Raw genomic sequence first — 20,137 nt, 5'->3', positions numbered from 1 at the left:
TTTATAAAGAGAGGGGGAAAGGGTATCTTTCTTCTCAAGACTGAGGTAAGAATAAATAAGGAATTGGTTAAATAAATAAGTAAATTATAATCCATCTTGTCAGTGGAAAACTATGCAGTTGTTGAAGAAAGCTGCTCATGACCTGATCTGGGATTATTTCTAAGATATGTTGTTAAGTGAGTAAAGCAAAACAGTATTTAGTATTTCCCATCATCATTTTATGGGAAAAAGGAAGAAGCGAAGAGTAAATATTTGATTTTATATCTATAAAATATTTCTGGGGAAACTGGTGATACTGTCTCTGAATGACTGGGTGACTAGAGTACAAGGTTGGGAGAGAGACTTCACCCCTTTTGTACCATTCAAATTTTGAAACAGATGAATATATTAGCTAACCAAAAATATCTTTTTTTTTTTTTTTTTTGAGACAGGGTCTTGCTCTGTTACCTAAGTTGGAATGCAGTGGTGCAGTCGTGCCTCACTGCAGACTTGAACTCCTGGGCTCAAGTAATCCTCCTGCCTCAGTTTCCCAAGTAGCTAGGACTGCAGGAGTGCACCACCATGCCCAACTAATGTTTTTTAAAATTTTTTGTAGAGATGGGGTCTTTCTCTGTTTTGAGACCCACACCAGTCTCAAATTCTTGGCCTCCCAAAGCACTAGAATTATAAACGTGAGCCACCACACCTGTCCTAATTAAAAACAACTTTTAAAAATAAAGTTAAGAGAATGAATATTTAAACAGTGTGAGAGGGAAAAGCAAGTTAATATTGGATGGAGTCTCACTCTTTCGCCCAGGCTGGAGTGCAGTGGCGTGATCTCAGCTCACTGCAGCCTTTGCCTCCCGGGTTCAAGCAATTCTCCTGCCTTAGCCTCCTGAGTAGCTGGGATTACAGGTGTGTGCCACCATGCCTGACTAATTTTTGTATTTTTAGTAGAGACGGGGTTTTGCCATGTCGGCCAGGCTGGTCTCAAACTCCTGAGCTCAAGTGATCCGCCTGCCTTAGCCTCCCAAAGTGCTGGGATTACAGGCGTGAGCTACCACACTTGGCCTGTTTTAAAGGTTTTCTTGCAAGGAGACTTGACTAGTCCTCTGTAAGATCTCTCCTAATGTACTCACCCCCTGCACCTTCTGTTCCCTCTAATCAGGTCTTAGCATTCCTTCCTGCTTTTAATCGTATTCAAACAGAAACCCCCACCCCACATCACTCACTACCACACATGCGCAGTTGGTCTCTTTTCTCCTTTAGAATTCAAATCCAAAATGTACCTCCTACCAAATACACACTATTCCATCATAACCCATATGTATGTATTAATATGTCTGATATTTCTTCTATATATTTCTCCATCTTGTGTATGTGTGTGTATACACACACACACAGTCTCCTCCACTAAACTGTGATTAGGTGTGTCAGCTAAAATCATTGACTGCCTAATGGTGCTTGCAGAAATGCTAGTCCTTTGTGGAAAAGATGTGATGGGGATTTTTAATAAACCCAGATCCAATACTAGGCAATGGCAGTAAATCTTACTGCCAAGTCAGTTTGTACCAAATTAAGCATGTAAGCCCATTGAAGCCATCATCTGGGATGATGGTCCAAGACTCAGAAAACAAGTCTTCTCCATGGTGCGTCCTAGAAGTTAGGAGCCAGGACTAGCAGCATCACCTCTGGCAGGCAGGCAGCCTGAGTACATGGGGTGGGGTGGGGGTGGTCAACCTGCATAGGGCCTAAGAGCACAGTGGCGAACAAGGAATTGGTATCATAATCATTACCTGTAGACTGCATTTGCTCTTGGCTCCTTAAATTGCTAGTTCTCCTAAATGTTGTCCTTTCCCCTTCCCTCACCCAAGAACTAGGTGAAAATGTGCGTTTGTATTAACCAAAGATCGTGGAAGAAGATACAAAAAACAGGACATGTGCTGTTTAAGGAAACCTCCTCCCCCTTGTTCCGCCCAAACCCATCTAGGGATGCACTTAAGAAAACAAGACATCTGCATCACCACCAGCCTTTCCAGGGCTGAAGCAGAACCATCGCCCCTCACTTAACCTTGGCTGTCACCAGCCAGCTTTTGATTTTCTCCACTGCAGTCGGGTAAGGCAGGAATAGTCACATGGCCACACAGCTTAGAGACTGTCAGCCCAACTTGTACCACCTTTCCAAACACCTTTGCATTAGGAAGAGACAGGTAGCTCCTAACTGGGTCATGCTGCCTAAAGCTGTATCTGTGTGTCAGAGGCAGCTGTGGAGAAAAATTCCCAGAGCCCCCTGTGTTCCATGTGCTTTTCATTAGATTGCTGTTGAATATACTTTTTAAGTTGTCCCTAAAATTGTCAGTATGAGTTCCTAGGGAATACTCAGTGTCTTCCACTGTAGAGGGAGTCAGATCCGTGGTCAGCCTGTAATTAATGCTGCTGCCTCACAACTCCCAGTTATTCAGTTGTTCATCCCTGACCAAAAGTACTTGAGTATTTCCCATGTGACTTTTCTTTCATCTAAACCCTTTCTCCTTAGGGTGACAGACTGATGGAGGAATTGATGTTGTCCATATATGGAAGGGATCATGTGGACCCAGTGTGTATAGGGAAAGAGCACCAGCCAGAATTCGAGACCCAACTCTATTACTATCTAGCATTGTGACCCTGGGCAAATTATTTAACTTCTCTGGATTTCACATTTCCTCTGAGGTATCTTCCCATTCTAAGATTCTCTGATTCCAAATGGACATTTTGGCTCCATCACTCCAGAGCTCTTCTGTTTAACTATTGTGGTGAACAGATTTATGTAATGTAGTTTCTGATACTATATCACACAAACTCTGTGTTTCCCTCTACTGTTGAAATAGCCAGTCATGAATTATGCGGGAGAGTAAACTGGGGACCCGACACAACTCAGATTCTGCCTGGACTTTGCAAAAAGCCAGATGGTACCAGATTTTTGAGTGCCAGTTGAGTCCAATTCTGCGAATTCTCTCCCATCCCAATCTAATAAAAATCACCCAATCACACTTAAACCCATTGTTCAGGCAGCTGGGCCGGATTCATACAAAAATACATAGTAATTTGGAAAGCTAGGCCTTCACTGGAGTGCTTTCAAGCTCCCTATGGACATCTTTCAGATTGGGAACTGGAATCCCAACCATCAATCAGTTAGCATCATCAGATAGGGAGGCCAGAATTCCAGTACCAAGAACTGGTCTGCATAGAAAAGTCGAGATCTGGGGGGAAAACTTGTTCTGCTTGCTGTGATTTCATTATGACTTTGGATTCAGAGATATTAGAAGCAAATATGAATGAACCAACTCTCAAGACCAGCTGTCAAGCACTTACAATCTGCCAGCAGCCCACTCATCCCAGGTGCTCCTAGTTTGACAGCTCACCAGCTAGTTAAATGTTTGCTTCCTGCACTGCTCTGATTCTTACCCCAGGGGCCTGAGGATCTTGTACCATGAAAGGGGACCCCAGCTACACAGTTTGCTGGCTAACATCCCAGTGGTTTGGACTACAATAACTTAGCAGCTCTAGTTCTTCCTCTTGCCATAGGATGGACACCAGAGCCCTCTCCATGTGAGGTGGAACATAATCTATAACTTTCTGTGAAGAGATGGCATCTGTAATGAGGCATTCTTGCTGGAGGCCTCCAGAAGTCCCTATTCTACAACCACTTAATACCAGTGTAATGAGCCTCTCACTAGAAATTGTTAAGAGCTCTCACTGACATCCTTGAATATTATTTAGTTAATGGTTTGTTTACAGGAAAGGGCACCATCTTCATGGGGAGAAGATGAGTACTTGAAATATCAAGACAGTTGCGGAAGGCTGTGCCCTGAGAGAATGGAAGAACTGGGAAAGAGCAAAGGAAGTTAGAACCATGAGGGTGATGTGAAATGCAGAAAAAGGAATGGTTAACAGAAAGTGTTTGTGTTTATCTAATATAGAACAGGTTCTGATCCCCTTCTCAGGACACAGTTCTGTGGCGGCGAAGAGTAAAGCTGAAGGCAATCACAATTTGAGCGCTTCCAGTTCCTTCTGATCTCATTCTTTTTTCACTGAGTAATCTTTTGAGGTTAATCTTCTGAGGTGAATGGAGTTTCCTTAGTAGCTTTCCTACTGAGAAGTATAATGACCAGCTGTCATCATTGTAGTTCTCTTAACAGTTACTATTCTCATTGCAAATTGGCCTGATTTCTGTTCCTTCTGTGGGCAGGTTAGTTCGCAGGAAAAGTTCCTGAGCCAAATCAAGTATCTAGATTTTTTAGGCTAAATTTCTAAACTGTAGAGCTCTACAGTCTTGTAGATTTCCCAACACACATCTCATAAATATCTACCACAGTATCTTATACTTCAGTCTTTTAGTACCAAGGAATGTTAATTTCTTCTTCACCCTAACTCAGATCCTGGGAGAAAGGTGGTATGAACAGTGACCCAAAGCAGCAGAAGTGGAAACTGGCTCTAGGCGTAGCCCAGCTTGCAACCAATATACCTTTCTTCTACCCTCTGCCACATAAAATCTTCTGCTATTTCTGTATATTTCCACCCCATCCCCACACTCAGCTTCTAGAAGACACTAATAAATCCTCCTTTGTGCTAGTAAGCTGCCTCAGCAGTTATCTGGTGGCATCCCTCCACTTGAACATAAGAAAATTAAATCTAAAGAGATCAAGTGACTCCATCCAGGTCACACAGCATGTTGGTGGTGGAGCCAGAACTGGAGCCCGGGTCCTTCTCTCCAAGCATGTTTTCTACTGCATCACTTTGCTCCTCTGCATTGCTCTGGTGTCTGTATCTGCTGACGTTGGGGTCACTGTGGTGATATATTAGTCCATTCTCACATCGCTATAAAGAACAACCTGAGACTGGGTAATTTATAAAGAAAAGAGGCTTAATTGGCTCATAGTTCCATAGGCTGTACAGGAAGCAGGGCTGAGGAGGCCTCATGAAACTTACAATCCTCGTGGAAGGGAAAGAGGAAGGAGGCACATCTCATGACCAGAGCAGGAAGAAGACAGAGAGAGGGGAGGTGCCACATACTTAAACAACCAGATCTCGTGAGAACTCGCTTACTATCCTGAGAATTGTAAGGGGGAAATCTGCCCCCATGATCCAGTCATCTCCCACCAGGCCCCTCCTCCAACACTGGGGATTACAATATGTTTTTGTTTTTTGCTTTTTTGTTTTTTGAGACAGAGTCTCGCTTTGTCACCCAGGCTGGAGTGCAGTGGCACAATCTTGGCTCACTGCAACCTCCACCTCCCAAGTTCAAGCGATTCTCCTGCCTCAGCCTCCTGAGTAACTGGGACTATTTTTTATTTTATTTTAGTAGAGACAGAGTTTTGCCATGTTGGACAGGCTGGTCTCGAACTTCTGACCTCAGGTGATCCACCCGCCTCAGCCTCCCAAAGTGCTGGGATTACAGGTGTGAGCCGCCGTGCCTGGACTGGGCATTACAATTTGACATGAGATTTGGGTGGGGGCACAAATCTAAACCATATCAAGTGAATATATGGAGGTGAGAGAGACAAAGTGAAAGATCAGATGTGAAAAATAATGACAAAACGGGCTGGTAACAGGAACTGAAATTATAAGAATGCAATCAACAAAGAAGGCACACTGGTTCTAGTTTAAGTTCACTTGGTTTCTGGATGAATCTATTGTGATGATTATAGAGAGCTCTTCATTACCAGCATAAATGGAAATTAATCCTTTTCTTTCCCTCATATTTTACCTCACTTAAGAGTATGTCCAGAAGCAACAACATGATTTATAGGTGTAGCTAGATCAGGTTTGAGGATAAATGAGAGAGAAGGCAATGGAAATTCCTAGTCCTTCCTGTCTTGTCTTTCATGAGAACCCAATTCTAACATGATTGCTAGTGTTTAACAGTAAATGTCAGGGAAAGAGAAAACTGCAAGAGAAAAGTGATTTTTTTGCTGAGGTCTAAAAATACATATACTTTAAAAAAAAGATACGCATCCTGAACTATTGGCCATGTGTGGTAGCTCACACCTGTAATCCCAGCACTTTGGGAGGCCAAGGGCGGATCACCTGATGTCAGGAGTTTGAGACCAGGCTGGCCAACATGGTAAAACCCCGTCTCTACTAAAATAAAATAAAAAATAGACCCAGTTACTCAGGAGGCTGAGGCAGGAGAATTGCTTGAACCCCGGAGGCAGAGTTTGCAGTGAGCTGAGATTGCGCCACTATACTCCAGCCTGGTGGACAGAGTAAGACTCTCTTAAAAAAAAAAGAAGGAGGAAAGAAAGAAAGCTATGCTTCCTGAACTATTAAGACAAGGGCCAGTGCATATCCCAGTGGGCTCAGTTGGAAGAAGACTGGTGCAAAACCAGTAGGGAGGAGGCACAGAGCTGGGCAAGGAGCGCTCACTGTGCAGGCAGTTAGCTGTCAATCAGCCACCCAGGCACATGAAGCCTTAGTGTACTCACACCACAGACAAGCCTCCTTGTTCCCACCCCTTTTATATATTTCTATAAATATGTATGTACATATATAAAAATATACATGGCATAAAATGTGCCATTATAACCATTTTTAAATATACAAATCAGTGGAATTAAGTACATTAATTACCTTCACAATGTTGTACAACCATCACTATTTTCAAAATTTTTCCATCACCCCAGACAGAAATTCTGTATACATAAAGCACTAACTCCCCATTCTCCTCAGCCCATGGTAACCTCTAATCTACTTTCTGTCTATAAATTGAATATCAGGCACTTTTTTTTTTTGAGACAGTGTCTCACTTTGTTGAGCAGGCTGGAATGCAGTGGCATCATCTCGGCTCATTGAAACGTCTGCCTCCTGGGCTTAAGCCATCCTCTCACCTCAGCCTCCCAAGTAGCTGGGACTACAGGTGCGTGCCACCATGCTGGGTTAATTTTTTTTTTTTTTTTTTTTTGAGACAGGGTCTCACTCCATCGCCAGGCTGGAGGGCAGTGCTGTGATCCCAGCTCACTGCAACTTCCGTTTTCCAGTTTCAAGCAATTCTCCTGCCTCAGCCTCCCGAGTAGCTGGGACTACAGGCGCTCACCACCACGCCCGGCTAATTTTTTGTACTTTTAGTAGAGACGAGGTTTCACCATGTTGGCCAGGATGGTCTCGATCTCTTGACCTCGTGATCTGCCCACCTCTGCCTCCCAATTTTTTGTATTTTTTATAGAGACAGGGTTTTGCCATGTTTCCCAGGCTGGTCTTGAACTCCTGAGCTCAAGCAATCCACCCACCTAGGCCTCCCAAAGTGATGGGATTGCAGGTGTGAGCCACCGTGCCAGCCCTAAGCATTCTTTTTTTTTTTTTTTTTTTTTTAAAGATTGAATCTTGCTCTTGTCACCTAGGCTGTAGTGCAATGGTGTGATCTCAGGTCACTGCAACCTCTGCCTCCCGGATTCAGGTGATTCTCCTACCTGAGCCTCCCGAGTAGCTGGGATTACAGGCACCTGCCACCATGCCTGGCTAGTTTTTTGTATTTTTAGTAGAGATGGGGTTTCTATGTTGGCCAGGTTGGTCTCGAACTCCTGATCTCAGGTAATCCACCTGCCTCAGCCTCCCAAAGTGCTGGGATTACAGGTGTGAGCCACCACACCCGGCCAACTGAGGCATTCTTAATTAACTATATATACCTCTGAAAGTGTAGAAGCAGTAGAAAAGAACAGAACCTGAGGTGAAAAGGAGCGAGGTTATGGATAAAAACTAAATTATCATTTTCTTAAATGTGACTTAAATGCAGTTGAAAACTTGTTTTATGACTGAGCCGTTTTATCTCCCGAATCAGAGAAAGCAAAATGAAAGTCCCTCTGCTGTGCTAATGCACCTCTTTCTTTTTTCAGTGACCATGCAGCAGGTGGCCAGGACCGTGGCTAAAGTGGAGCTCTCAGACCACGTGTGTGATGTAGTGTTTGCGCTCTTTGACTGTGATGGTGAGTGGGGCCCTCTGGAGTCAGGAGGGGAAACAGCCTAGCTGCCTGTAGAGACCCTATGTATAAGGGAGCCTTGCAGACAGCATCAGTGTACCAACCCATCCTCTTCAAGCTACCTACCTTTTCCACATCAGCAGCTCAGCCCTCGCCATGCTGATATTGAGAAATCGAACCCCTGGCCCTGGCTTCTGTTTGCCATTTCTTCTTGTAATTCCAATTTGCCTATGGGCCCAAATTAATTTATGACCATAAGGATCTTAAAAATGGAAACAAAAATGTCAGCCTCAACTTGCTACTTAGTAGATACAGAGCACTTAAGTATCTGTGTCTTTAGAAAGACAGTACGGATCTCTCCACCTCTGAGGGCACATACCAGTCAGTCGTATTCCATCTCCATGGCATTCCAGCTCCACACAGTGGTCTGTTGTGTCTGTGGCCGCTCTGCTCTGTCATTTAGCCATTCAGGAGATCTGGTTCTGGTTCTACCTTGACATTATTTTTTAGGTGTAGTAGCTGATATACTAATAACAACATCAACAATGGATGCTTACATTTTTTTCAACGCATACGATGAGCGAGAAAGTTAATCTGCTATTTAATCTTCTGACCTAGGTATTGTTATTGACCACTTTTTACTGATGAGGAAACTGAGACTCAGAGAGGTTAAGTAAATTTCCTAAGGTCACAAAGATAATAGTATTTGGGAGGCTGAGACAGTCAGATCACCTGATGTCGGGAGTTCAAGACCAGCCTGGCCAACATGGTGAAACCCCATCTCTATTAAAAATAGAAAAATTAGCCAGGCACAGTGGTGTGTGCCTGTAATTCCAGCTACTCGGGAGGCTGAGGCAAGAGAATCACTTGAACCCAGGAGGCTCACTCTTATGGAGAACAGAGATTGTGCCACTGCACTCCAGTCTGGGCAACAGAGCAAGACTCCATCTCAAAAAAAAAAAAAGATAATAGTAGATGGCAAAACCAGGATTTGAACTAAAGCTGTACTGCCCCTCTGTTCTATTTAATGTATTACCAACCTCTCTTACCTTACAGCCAGTATTTGTTGTTCATCAGCCTCTAGAAAGCTGGGCTAATGGAATTCAAGAGCCTGCGCAAAAGCTCCAGTCTATGGAGCTTCCCTTCTGGTCCCAGCATAATGAATCACCTCGGGCTTTTTTATTCCTTAACTTGGTTCTGTGAGCTTTTTAAGGGTAGTTGCAGGTCCTTTTCACTTTCCTATCCCCCCATAGGACCTTGGATAGTACTTCACACATAATAGGTATTTATTAACTTGAATTATTTATATTAGTAAGTTGAACTTGAGTGCTTTAAATCTGTAGCTTTGGCTGGGCTGGTCTCTCATACCTGTAATCCCCGCACTAGGAGGCTAAGGCAGAAAGATTGCTTGAGCCCAGGAGTTTGAAACCAACCTGGGCAATATAGTGAGACCTCGTCTTTACAAAAAAATTTGTTTTAATTAGCCAGGCATGGTGGCACATGTCTGTAGTCCCAGCTACTCAGGAGGCTGAAGTAAGAGGATTGCTTGAGCCCAGCAGGTCAAGACTGCAGTGTGCCATGATCACGCCACTGCACTCCAGTCTGGGTGACAGAGTGAGACCCTGTCTCAAAAAATAAAATTAAATCAATAAAATAAATCTCTAGTCTATACCCATAAAATCAAGGTGGAACTCAAAGGAAGCTGTAGGGCTACTTTAAGGAGATGGCCTCACTCTCAGGTAGGGTGGGTTTACTCTCTACAGCTGCCCTGTCCACAGTATGATACTACCAAGGCACATGTGACTATTAGCTACATTTAAATTTAAATTAGCTAGTGGCTACTGTATTGAATAGCATAGATAGAAAACATTTCCCACATCCCAGAGAGTTCTAATGCACAGCACTGCTGGACATATATTAACTTTCTCCAGACTTTTGTTTTCACTCTGATCACTTCTAGGTGATTTAAATTTTTTCCAAAAAATATCTGTTTTTGTTATTTTTATAATTTTTGAAGCCAATATCCAAGAGCTGGTCTGTGAAGTAAATATGGGAATAAATGCAAGTAGCTTCTGAAGTCCCCCCATTTCCCTAGAAGTCCTGGGACGTGATGTTTGATTTTCTAGCTTTTCAGAAAGAGGCTCTGTCAATATCTACTTAAATCATCTTTGGAAAATTATTTAACATCTCAGGTTTATTTTCTTAATCTAGAAAGAAAAAAGTATACTTAATAAAAAGCCATTGTTATTTTTACCACTACAAGATCTTGGGTCAAAATGCCAGGCCAAGTGCAACGGCTCATGTCTATAATCTCAGCACTTTGGGAGACAGGCGCAGGCAGATCATCTGAGGTCAAGAGTTCGAGACCAGCCTGACCAACATGGTGAAACCCAGTCTCTACTAAAAAAGACAAAAATTAGCTGGGCGTGGTGGCGCAGGCCTGTAATCTCAGCTACTCAGGAGGCTGAGACAGGAGAATTACTTGAACCCAGGAAGCGGAGGTTGCAGTGAGCTGAGATCATACTGTTGCATTCCAGCCTGGGTAATAAGAGTGAGACTCAGTTTCCCAAAAAAAAAAAAAAAAAAAAGCCAAAGGAAAGCCCATAGAGTAGCTCACAACTATGATCCCAGCAATTTGGGAGGCTGAGATGGAAGGATCGCTTGAGGCCGGGAGTTCAAGACCAGCCTAGGCAACATAGTGAGATCTCGTCTCTACAAAAAATAAGTTTAGCTGGGCACAGTGGCTCACGCCTGTAATCCTAGCACTTTGGGAGGCCGAGGCAGGTGAATCATGAGGTCAGGGGTTCTAAACCAGCCTCACCAATGTGGTGAAACCCCATCTCTACTAAAAATACAAAAATTAGCCAGGCATGGTGGTGTGCGCCTGTAGTCCTAGCTACTTGAGAGGCTGAAACAGAAGAATCACTTGAACCCAGGAGGCGGAGGTTGCAGTAAGCCGAGACTGTGCCACTGCACTCCAGCCTGGGTGACAGAGCAAGACTCTGTCTCAAAAAAAAAAAAAAAGGGGGTTAGCCAGGGTGTGGTGGTGTGTGCCTGTAGTTCTAGCTACTGGAAAGCCGAGGTGGGAGGATCACTTGAGCCCAGGAGTTTGAGACTGTAGTGAGGTATGATCCTAGCACTACACTCCAGCCTGGGTAACACAGCAAGACGCCATCTCACACAGAAAAAAATGAACAACAAAATAAAGTACCAGGGGATGGAGAATTCGATTTTCAAATAGACTTCTTCATCACAGATTCAGAATTGAATTCACAAATCACACATGCATGCCAGTAACACGCAGTTATAGACCTGGTTCATAGTTAAGAAAATCCATTCATAGTGGTCATCTCTGTCCCTAGGGAAGAAGAGGCAACCCCATAGTAGTTTTAGTGAAGTGACCTCTTTTTTTTTTGAGACAGAGTTTTGCTCTTGTTGCCCAGGCTGGAGTGCAATGGCACAATCTCAGCTCACTGCAACCTTTGCCTCCTGGGGTCAAGCAATTCTCCTGCCTCAGCCTCTTGAGTAGCTGGGACTACAGGCAGGCACCACCACGCTCAGCTTATCTTTTAACTTTTTGTAGAGACAAGGTCTTACTATATTGCTCATGCTGCTCTTGAACTCCTGGGCTCAAATGATCCTCCCACCTCAACCTCCCAAAGTGCTGGGATTACAGGTGTGAGCCATTATGCCCAGGCTGGAGTGCAATGGCACAATCTCACCACAACCTTTGCCTCCTGGGGTCAAGCAATTCTCCTGCCTCAGCCTCCCAAGTAGCTAGGATTACAGGCAGCCACTACCACACCTGGTTAATTTTTCATATTTTTAGTAGAGACAAAGTTTCACCATGTTGGCCAAGCTGGCTGGTCTCGAACTCCTGACCACAAGGTTATCCACCTGCCTCAGCCTCCCAAAGTGCTGAGATTACAGGTGTGAGCCACCGCACCCAGCTTCAGCCTACATTCTTGCTAAGCCAAATTATTCATTACTTTTCAGCCAAGCAAGGCTATTTTTTAACTTTTTATTATATAGCAATATAATATACATATGGAAAAGTACAAATTTTTTTTTTTTTTGAGACAGAGTCTAACTCTGTCGCCCAGGCTGGAGTGCAGTGATGCAATCTCTGCTTACTGCAACCTCCGCCTCCCAGGTTCAAACAATTCTCATGCCTCAAATTTCTGAGTAGCTGGGATTGCAGGCACCCACCACCATGCCCAGCTAACTTTTTGTATTTTTAGTAGAGACAGGGTTTCACCATGTTGTCCAGGCTGGTCTCGAACTCCTGGCCTTAAGCGATCTGCCCACCTCAGCCTCCCAAAGTGCTGTGATTACAGGCATGAGCCACTTTGCTCAGCCTCTAAAGTACAAATATCTTAAGTGTACAGCTTGGTGAATTTTTTAAAAGCTGAACACATGTGTACAACCAGCATTATTTAGAAACATCACATTACCGGGACTAGAGAGCCCCACTTGGTAGCTCCAGTCACTTCCTTCCCCAAGGGTTACCACTTTTCTGACTTCTAGTAACACAGTTTTACCTGTCTTTGTACTTTATATAAATAAGCCAGGGGTTTTTTTCTTGTTGTGGTTTTGGGTTTTGTTGCTTTTTTGTTTTGCTGTGGGGTTTCCTGACTCTGATGCTGCCCATACTCTCTTCAGCCAGAAAACATGAGCCAGTTTAGGTTTTGGGTACTCCTGCTTTCCACTCTCTTCCCAAACCGATCATGAGTAGCAGTAGGTTTGTGGGTTTCCTGCTGTCTTACCACCACCAGTAATGAGTGTCATTCTTTTAATCAGCAGGCTCCTGGGTGTCTTGCATAGGGTGATTGCACCTCTGCTATTACAGTGGTTACTGTTCCGTGTGGCTTGGGTGATCTCTGCTTAAAACAGATCCTCTCCGAAGTCTCTTCCAGCCCTGAGATTCTGACACTGAAGAGGGTGGATTGGGAAAGCATGATTTGATTTTGGTTTTCAGCATGAAACTCCCTCCCCATGTCTCCATTGCAGCAGAGAGACTATTGATGCAGTCCCCTGACTCCCATACTCCAGGTGTGCTGCCCTCCAATCCATCCCCACACAGCCAGCCAGAAAATCCTATCCAAAACAGAAACCTGGCTACTTCTTACTCTCCTGCTTCCAGCTTTTTTCTGATGTTCCATTGCCTGGAAGAGAAAGTGCCAACCCTTTAGGAGCAATATAGACCCTTGGGGACCTGTCTCCTGCCCACCTCTCTTTTTTTTTTTTCCAGGAGACATGGTCTCACTCTGTCACCCAGGCTGGAGTGCAGTGGCCATCATAGCACACTGCAGCCTTGAACTCCTGGTGATTGCTGCAGTCACCGGGTAGTAATCAAGCAATCTTCTTGCCTTAGCCTCCCAGGTAGCTGGGACTACAGGTGTGCACCACCATGCCTAGTTTATTTGAAAAAAATTTTTAGAGACAAGGTCTCACTATGTTGTCTAGACTGGTCTTGAACTCTTGACCTCAAGAGATCCTCCTCCCTCAGCCTCCCAAGTAGCTGGGATAACAAGCACAAGCTACCACACCTGGCTCCCTGCCTGCCTCCTTAGTTCTCTTCCTATACCCCTGCCTCTTTCGTGTCCAGCTGTACCTAACTGCCTACTTGTCGTTCTCCGGCAGCCACACTGTCCTGCCTATACCCTTGCTTATGCTGCTTCTCCTTGGAATGCTTCCCACATCTCAGTCCCCTTTACTTGGCCAATTGCTAATCCTGTGAGAGTCCACTCAGGCATCACTTGCAGGAAGGCTTTACTATCTGTATTTGCACTACCCTCAGCCAGGGTGGGACATTCTTCCTCTGTGCCCCCATAGCATCCTCTGTTTACTCATTATAGCACTCACCACACTGTGATAATCATTTGTCTCTCCCACAACCTGGGAGTATTTCAAAGGACAAAGCACAAAGCTCATTGATCTCACTGTTGTAAACACTTGGCACAAGACCTGGCATATACTGTATTTTCATTCAACTTTTATCACACTACACTGGAGTGTCACTGGGTCGCAGTTGGAAATATCAAGAAAGGAACAAACTAATGAACTCTAAGACAAGAGAATTGAGTTTGGCTGTGAGAATGTCTGGGCTTTGGAATCCACTTTGTGTGGACAACGGAATTTTCTCAGTGGCTTTGTTCCAAGGCCTCCACTTACCCCTGTTGTGTTTGCCTCTTCCTCTAGGCAACGGCGAGCTGAGCAATAAGGAATTTGTCTCCATCATGAAGCAACGGCTGATGAGAGGCCTGGAAAAGCCCAAAGACATGGGTTTTACTCGCCTCATGCAGGCCATGTGGAAATGTGCACAGGAAACTGCCTGGGACTTCGCTTTACCCAAACAGTAACCCCTTACCACAAGAGGGGACCCCCTCTCCACCCCCAGTACCCCGGGCCCCCTCAGCAGACCTCGCCAGAGCCATTTGTGCTGCAGCTTCTGGCAGTAGTCTCCCTTCCTCCTGGGGATGACCTCAGGACTCTATCGGTTTCCCCTCTTTACCCTTCCCTGTCCCCGTGTTCTGCTGGGCTCTGATTCTGCCCAGTGATTATCCCCATAGGTTCTCAAAAACATGAACAAGTCTGAAAAGCTCAGACATTTGGCAGCCTCAGCAGCACTACCCATTCAGGCACCCTGTGGATAAAGAATGCAGGGAACCATCCACACACCTGCCAACCCTGGGAAGCATCCGGTTCCGGATTTATTTTAACAAGAACATTCGTTGCCTTCCCTCCTGCTGGTATTTTATAGCTACAGGTAGGGAAGATATCTGGCAGGGAGAAAGAAGTCCGTGATGATAAATGATGATGAGGATGACCTGGGCACCCTACGCTAGCGTGAGAAGCCTGCACCCCAGGAAGCATCTGTGTTAGTCCCTGGGATGGCGCTGAGGCCTGCTCTAGGCAGCGTGCTCAGTGGGAACACAGCAAGATTCAGAATTTAAAGTAGTTGCTTCATGGCTCTCTCCACTCCCTTTTTTTCCTCAGAGCCTCCCTAAGATGACTCCAGCGTGACCCTGTGCTTAGTGAGCAGCAGTGATTAAGTTCATGTTCCCTGCAAGTGCCATTTCCCCTCCGGGATGGGCCTTTGAAGCTGAGGCCTGGCTCAGAGCCTGTTTGCCCTCTGTTTTAAACACTTGTAAAATATCACTTTAATTATAACCGTTTGCAATAAACATCCCCAAAGTTCCCTGTATCCTTTATTTTAGGGTCCTCTAGGTCCTTTTCATTTTATATGGGTTTGAGATCTTGCTGGAAGCAGATCTGTTTTCTTTCTACCAGGGTCTGGTTCTTTCTAAGGAAAAGCTACTTTAGGCACAGACAGAAAGTGAGGGCTTTTGGAGGTTAGCGGTGGCACTGTCCCCACACAGGTTGGTTAGCATTTCATTCTGGGCCAAGGTGCACAGTCCTTGCTTGTTCATGCCCCATGATGCGGTGGAGTATGTGAGGAATCGTCTGGTATGTCGGACCTAAGTTTTGTGGAGTTTTTGTTTTTGCTTTTGTTTTGAGACAGAGTGTCACTCTGAAACCCAGGCTGGAGTGCAGTGGTGCAATCCCAGCTCACCACAACCTCCGCTTCCCAGGCTCAAGCCATCCTCCCAACTTGGCCTCCTGAGTGCACACCATAACACCTGGCTAATTTTTGTATTTTTTGTAGAGACAGTTTCGCCACATTGCCCTGAGCATTTCCCCATGTGGACCTAAGTTTTAAAAACCATAAAAACCAATGTTGTATGGTGGACCCAATTCTGCCATTAACTCACTCAGTGTGGTCTTGAGCAAGTCATTTCCCATGTGTTTCGTCATCTATAAAATGACAGCTAGGGATGGGCTAAATGAGCCCTGAGGTTTCTTCTAGGTCCAAAAGCCTCTGCTTGAGCTCTTCTCCAGAATGCCTGCAGCCCCCAGAACCTCTAGGTAATGCCTCCTGGCATGTCTCCTTGGCATGGCCAACATCATAGAACCACCACACCAGAAACTCAGCACTTCCTGTGAGGTGGCTGGCTGTGAATGTGTTAGTAGGGAGTGCTTGTCAGCCAGAGAAGAGCAGAGGCCTGGCTGTGCACCTGTGGCTCCACTAGGGAGGTACTTGGAGTACAGTGGCACAATCTCAACTCACTCACTGCCACCTCCGCCTCCTGAGTTCAAGAGATTCTCCTGCCTCAGCCTCCCAAAGTGCTGGGATTACAGATGTGAGCCACCACACCCAGCCACAGCCTCACTTTTAACATCCTTTCTGGGATATTAGATTATCTCTCTCAAAGAAGTTGGCCACTCTCCTACCTCATCTGTCTGCCACCTTTCCCCTCTTGGGGTATATCTGGTGTCAAAGCGAATGTTTTGCTCTGCTCATTGCTCCAGGCCTGGGGCATAAGCAAAATGTGAGCTTTTCTCAAGTTTGTCCCAGAATCCTAAAATCACTTTCCTTTGACCCTCCAGCCTGAAAGAGTAGTTTCATTCATAGCCTTGGTAGGACATTCATTTCCCTACAAGAGATCTGCTAATTGGCCTGGGTTTGCTAAAGCTGAAAGCCAGAGCACAGCAGGAGAGGGTCAAGATCTCATGTGCAACACCTTGAAACCCAGGGTCAAGGGTACCTATCACAGGTACATGGAATTCCAAATGAACTCCACCAGCTCCGTCCTCTGCCTGAGGAAGCAGAAGGTGGTCCAGGTGCTCAAGAAGACGCGACAGCCACACTTTGGTACAATAGGTTAAATGTGCAGGTGAGAGGTACAAGGTAAGTCACCCAGAAGAGGCCAGGGTCCCCCCGCTAAGGAAGAAGTCCTTGGGCAAGGTGACTTGTGAGCAGGCTGAGAGGATTTTAGTAGGCAGAGTTTTTGATGAGCTGGGAAGCATATAGGAACACACAGGGTGGATTTCTGCTTCACTTTTTATTCAAATTGTTTCTTCTAACCTAGATAGAATAAGCCTCCCCTCCTCCAAGACTCAGCTCATCCAGCACGGTGGTTCACATCTGTAATCCCAGTACTTTAGGAGGCTGAGGTGGAAGGACTGCTTGAGCCCAGGAGTTCAAGGCAACACAGTGAAACCCCATCTCTACAAAAAAATTACAAAAATTAGCTGGGTCTAGTGGCACACACCTGTAGTCCCAGCTAATCTGGGGGCTGAGGTGGGAGGATCACTTGAGCCTGGAGGCAGAGGCTGCAGTGAGCCGAAATCATGCCACTGTACCTGGGCAACAGAGTGAGACCCTGTCTCAAAAACAAAGAATGTGCATGCATGATCTTTAGGTGCCCCATCTAGTTTTAGCTCTGGTTAGAGTATATGCTCTATAACCCTGTTGGACTCTAAGGCAAAGGAGAGGTCCAGGCAATTATTGCACCCAGGCAAGGAAGCAAGGACAGCATCATGGGAGCCAGGAGCCAGGTCCCGTGGCTAGGGCATCTGACTGCAAGCCTCAGCACAGCCCAAGCAGGGTTATGTGCCCGCGCAAGAAACAGAACAGGAAGGAGAGTCTGGTTTAGCTTTCAGGCCTCAAGTGCCACCTGCTGGCAAGAAGGCTCATTGCAGGGACTCACTGGCCTGGAGCCATGGAAAGGGCGGCTACATGAGTCCAGCCTAGACCCAGCCCTACTCCAGAGAATAAGCCGTCCCAGGGACCTGAGTCACATGGAGTGGGTTGGAATGAACGTCCAGAGACGGATCGTAACAATAAAGAGTGACATTAGGGATCTGAATGTAACTGAGCAGAGGAAAAGAGATATTTATGCTCATGTATTGTTAGTTCTCTGTGTCCTAAGGATGGGAATTCTTCCTAGGAATTAAGAGGGTATATTTCTCTCTTCATTCTACAGCTCTATTTATCGCCTACCACAGACCCAAGCACTAAGCGAGGTTTTCAAGGAGTTTTCATTCTAGTAAGGCAAACAGAAAAGAAGCCATAAAGTGAAGTACAGGCTGCTACAAGAGCACTTAGAAGAGCAGGAGCCAGGTGCAGTGGCTCACACCTGTGACCCCAGCACTTTGGGAGGCCGAAGTGGGCAGATCACCTGAGGTCAGGAGTTCAAGACCAGCCTGAGCAACATAGTGAGACCCCCCCGTCTCTAAAAAAAAAAGCCAGGCATAGTGATGCGCACCTATAGTCCCAGCTACTCCAGAGGCTAAGGCAGGAAGACTGCTTGAGCCAAGAAGGTTGTGGCTTCAGTGAGCCAAGATTATACCACTGCACACCAACCTGGGTGACAGCAAGGCCCTGTCTCAAAGGCCATCTAATCCAGACTTGGAGTTCAAGGCAGGCTTTCAGAGGAAGTGGCTTGGTTTTATTTATTTAAAACGCTGAGGCATAGGAGTTACAAAGCGGGCAGGGGGAGTGTCCAGGCAGAGGCCAGTGTACAAACATCCAGAGGCCAGGAAAGCATGTTTAATTCTGTGAACTAGGGAGTATTCAGTATAGATTGAGAAGTGATTTTGTGACCCAAAAATTAATTAAGATGATGGTCATCCACAGACATAGATTAAAAATCCAGTTGGGCATATACATATATAAATAACAAAAAATGATGGAAATTTTAAAAATGCTTAGAACTGACTGAGCACAGTGACTCACACCTGTAATTCCAGCACTTTGGGAGGCCGAGATGGGCCGAGGCTGGTCAAGAGTTCAAGACCAGCTTGGCCAACATGGTGAGACCCTGTCTCTACTAAAAATACAAAAATTTTTAGTAGCTGGGTGTGGTGGCACGTGCCACCAGGTACTTGGGCATCTGAGGTACAAGAATCGCTTGAACTCAGGAGGTAGAATTTGCAGTGAGCCAAGATTGCACCACTGCACTCCAACCAAGATGACAGAGTGAGACTCTGTCTCAAAACAAAACCAAAAAACGCTAAGAACTAAATATGATTATGAAAATACAACTTTTAAAAACTTGTAGGACACAACTAAGGGAAACTTAAAGGCTTTTTAACAAACTTCCATACTTATTTACAGAAAATAGGCTGATAATAAGCTAAGCATCTACCTTGAGAAGTTGGAAAAAGAATGGAATAGATCACCTGAGGTCAGGAGTTCAAGAGCAGCCTGACCAAAATGGTGAAACACTGTCTCTACTAAAAGTACAGAAATTAGCCGGTCGTGGTGATGTTCACCTGTAGTCCCAGCTACTTGGGAGGCTGAGGCAAGAGAATCGCTTGAACTCGGGAGGTGGAGGTTGCAATGAGCTGAGATCAGGCCACCACATGCCAGCCTGAGTGACAGATACTGCATCAGTTTAAAAAGTAATAATACTATGAACTTTGTACCAATAAATGTGAAATGGATTGTTTCCTAGAAAATATAATTTATATATAAAAAAAGGAAACAAAATCTGAACAGACTATAATAAATTGAATCAGTAGTTAGAAATCTACTTACAACAAAAAGTACCAAACCCAGATGGCTTTATATGAGGGAGAAAAAAAAAAGAATCAGATTCTGTAGGGCCCTGTAATCCCCAATAAAGAGTTTGGGCTTTTATCTTAATGATAATTAGAAGCCGCTGAAGGGCTTTAAGCAGGAAAATGACATAATGAACTTTGATTTTTAAAATGATTGCTTTGCCTGCATCCAGGTTGGGGTGTGATTCAGGCCGGAGATTTATAACCAGTTTTAAAATGTTGAAAGTAGCCAGGCGCAGGGGCTCATGTCTGTAATCCCAGCACTTTGGGAGGCCGAGGCGGGCAGATCACCTGAGGTCAGAAGTTCGAAACCAGTCCACCAACACGGCAAAACCCCATCTCTACTAAAAATACAAAAATTAGCTGAGTGTGGTAGCGGGCACCTATAATCCCAACTACTTAGGAGGTTGAGACAGGAAAAATGCTTGAACTCAGAAGGCAGAGGTTGCAGTGAGCCAAGATCGCGCCACTGCACTTCAGCCTAGGCTACAGAGCGAGACTCTGACTCAAAAATAAAATAAAATAGGCCAGGTGCAGTGGTTTATGCCTGTAATTCCAGTGCTTTGAGAGGCCGAGGTAGGTGGATCAACTGAGGTTAGGAGTTTGAGACCAGCCTGGCCAACATGGTGAAACCTCGTCTCTAAAAAAATGAATTAATTAAATTTAATAAATAAAATGCTGAAAGTCTGGATTAGGGGAGTGCCTGCAGAGCTGGAAAAAAGGATTTAGTTGTTTAGGTCCGAGTGATTTGGACTGAGGGGCAGAGATAAGGTTAATAAATTGGAGGATGATGGAGA

The 20,137-nt window shown here is 45.1% G+C and overlaps 1 protein-coding gene across 1 annotated transcript in view; it reads left to right on the top strand.

Annotated features, from left to right (window-relative positions):
* MICU1 (mitochondrial calcium uptake 1) overlaps positions 1-15,132 on the top strand; it is a 233,556-nt gene extending 218,424 nt beyond the window's left edge. Inside the window, exons 11-12 of the mRNA XM_012460264.2 lie at positions 7,848-7,937; positions 14,133-15,132. Coding sequence (XP_012315687.2) covers positions 7,848-7,937; positions 14,133-14,293 — 251 coding nt within the window. The 3' untranslated portion in view covers positions 14,294-15,132. The remainder of the gene's footprint in view (positions 1-7,847; positions 7,938-14,132) is intronic.
* The last annotated feature ends 5,005 nt before the right edge of the window (positions 15,133-20,137 follow it).

Source organism: Aotus nancymaae, unplaced genomic scaffold, assembly GCF_030222135.1.
Source record: "Aotus nancymaae isolate 86718 unplaced genomic scaffold, 86718_ANA_hifiasm-v0.15.2.pri h1tg000010l, whole genome shotgun sequence".
Taxonomy (NCBI): domain Eukaryota; kingdom Metazoa; phylum Chordata; class Mammalia; order Primates; family Aotidae; genus Aotus; species Aotus nancymaae.
The sequence above is the reverse complement of the archived record's forward strand: the minus strand, read 5'-3'. Positions and strand labels throughout refer to the sequence as shown.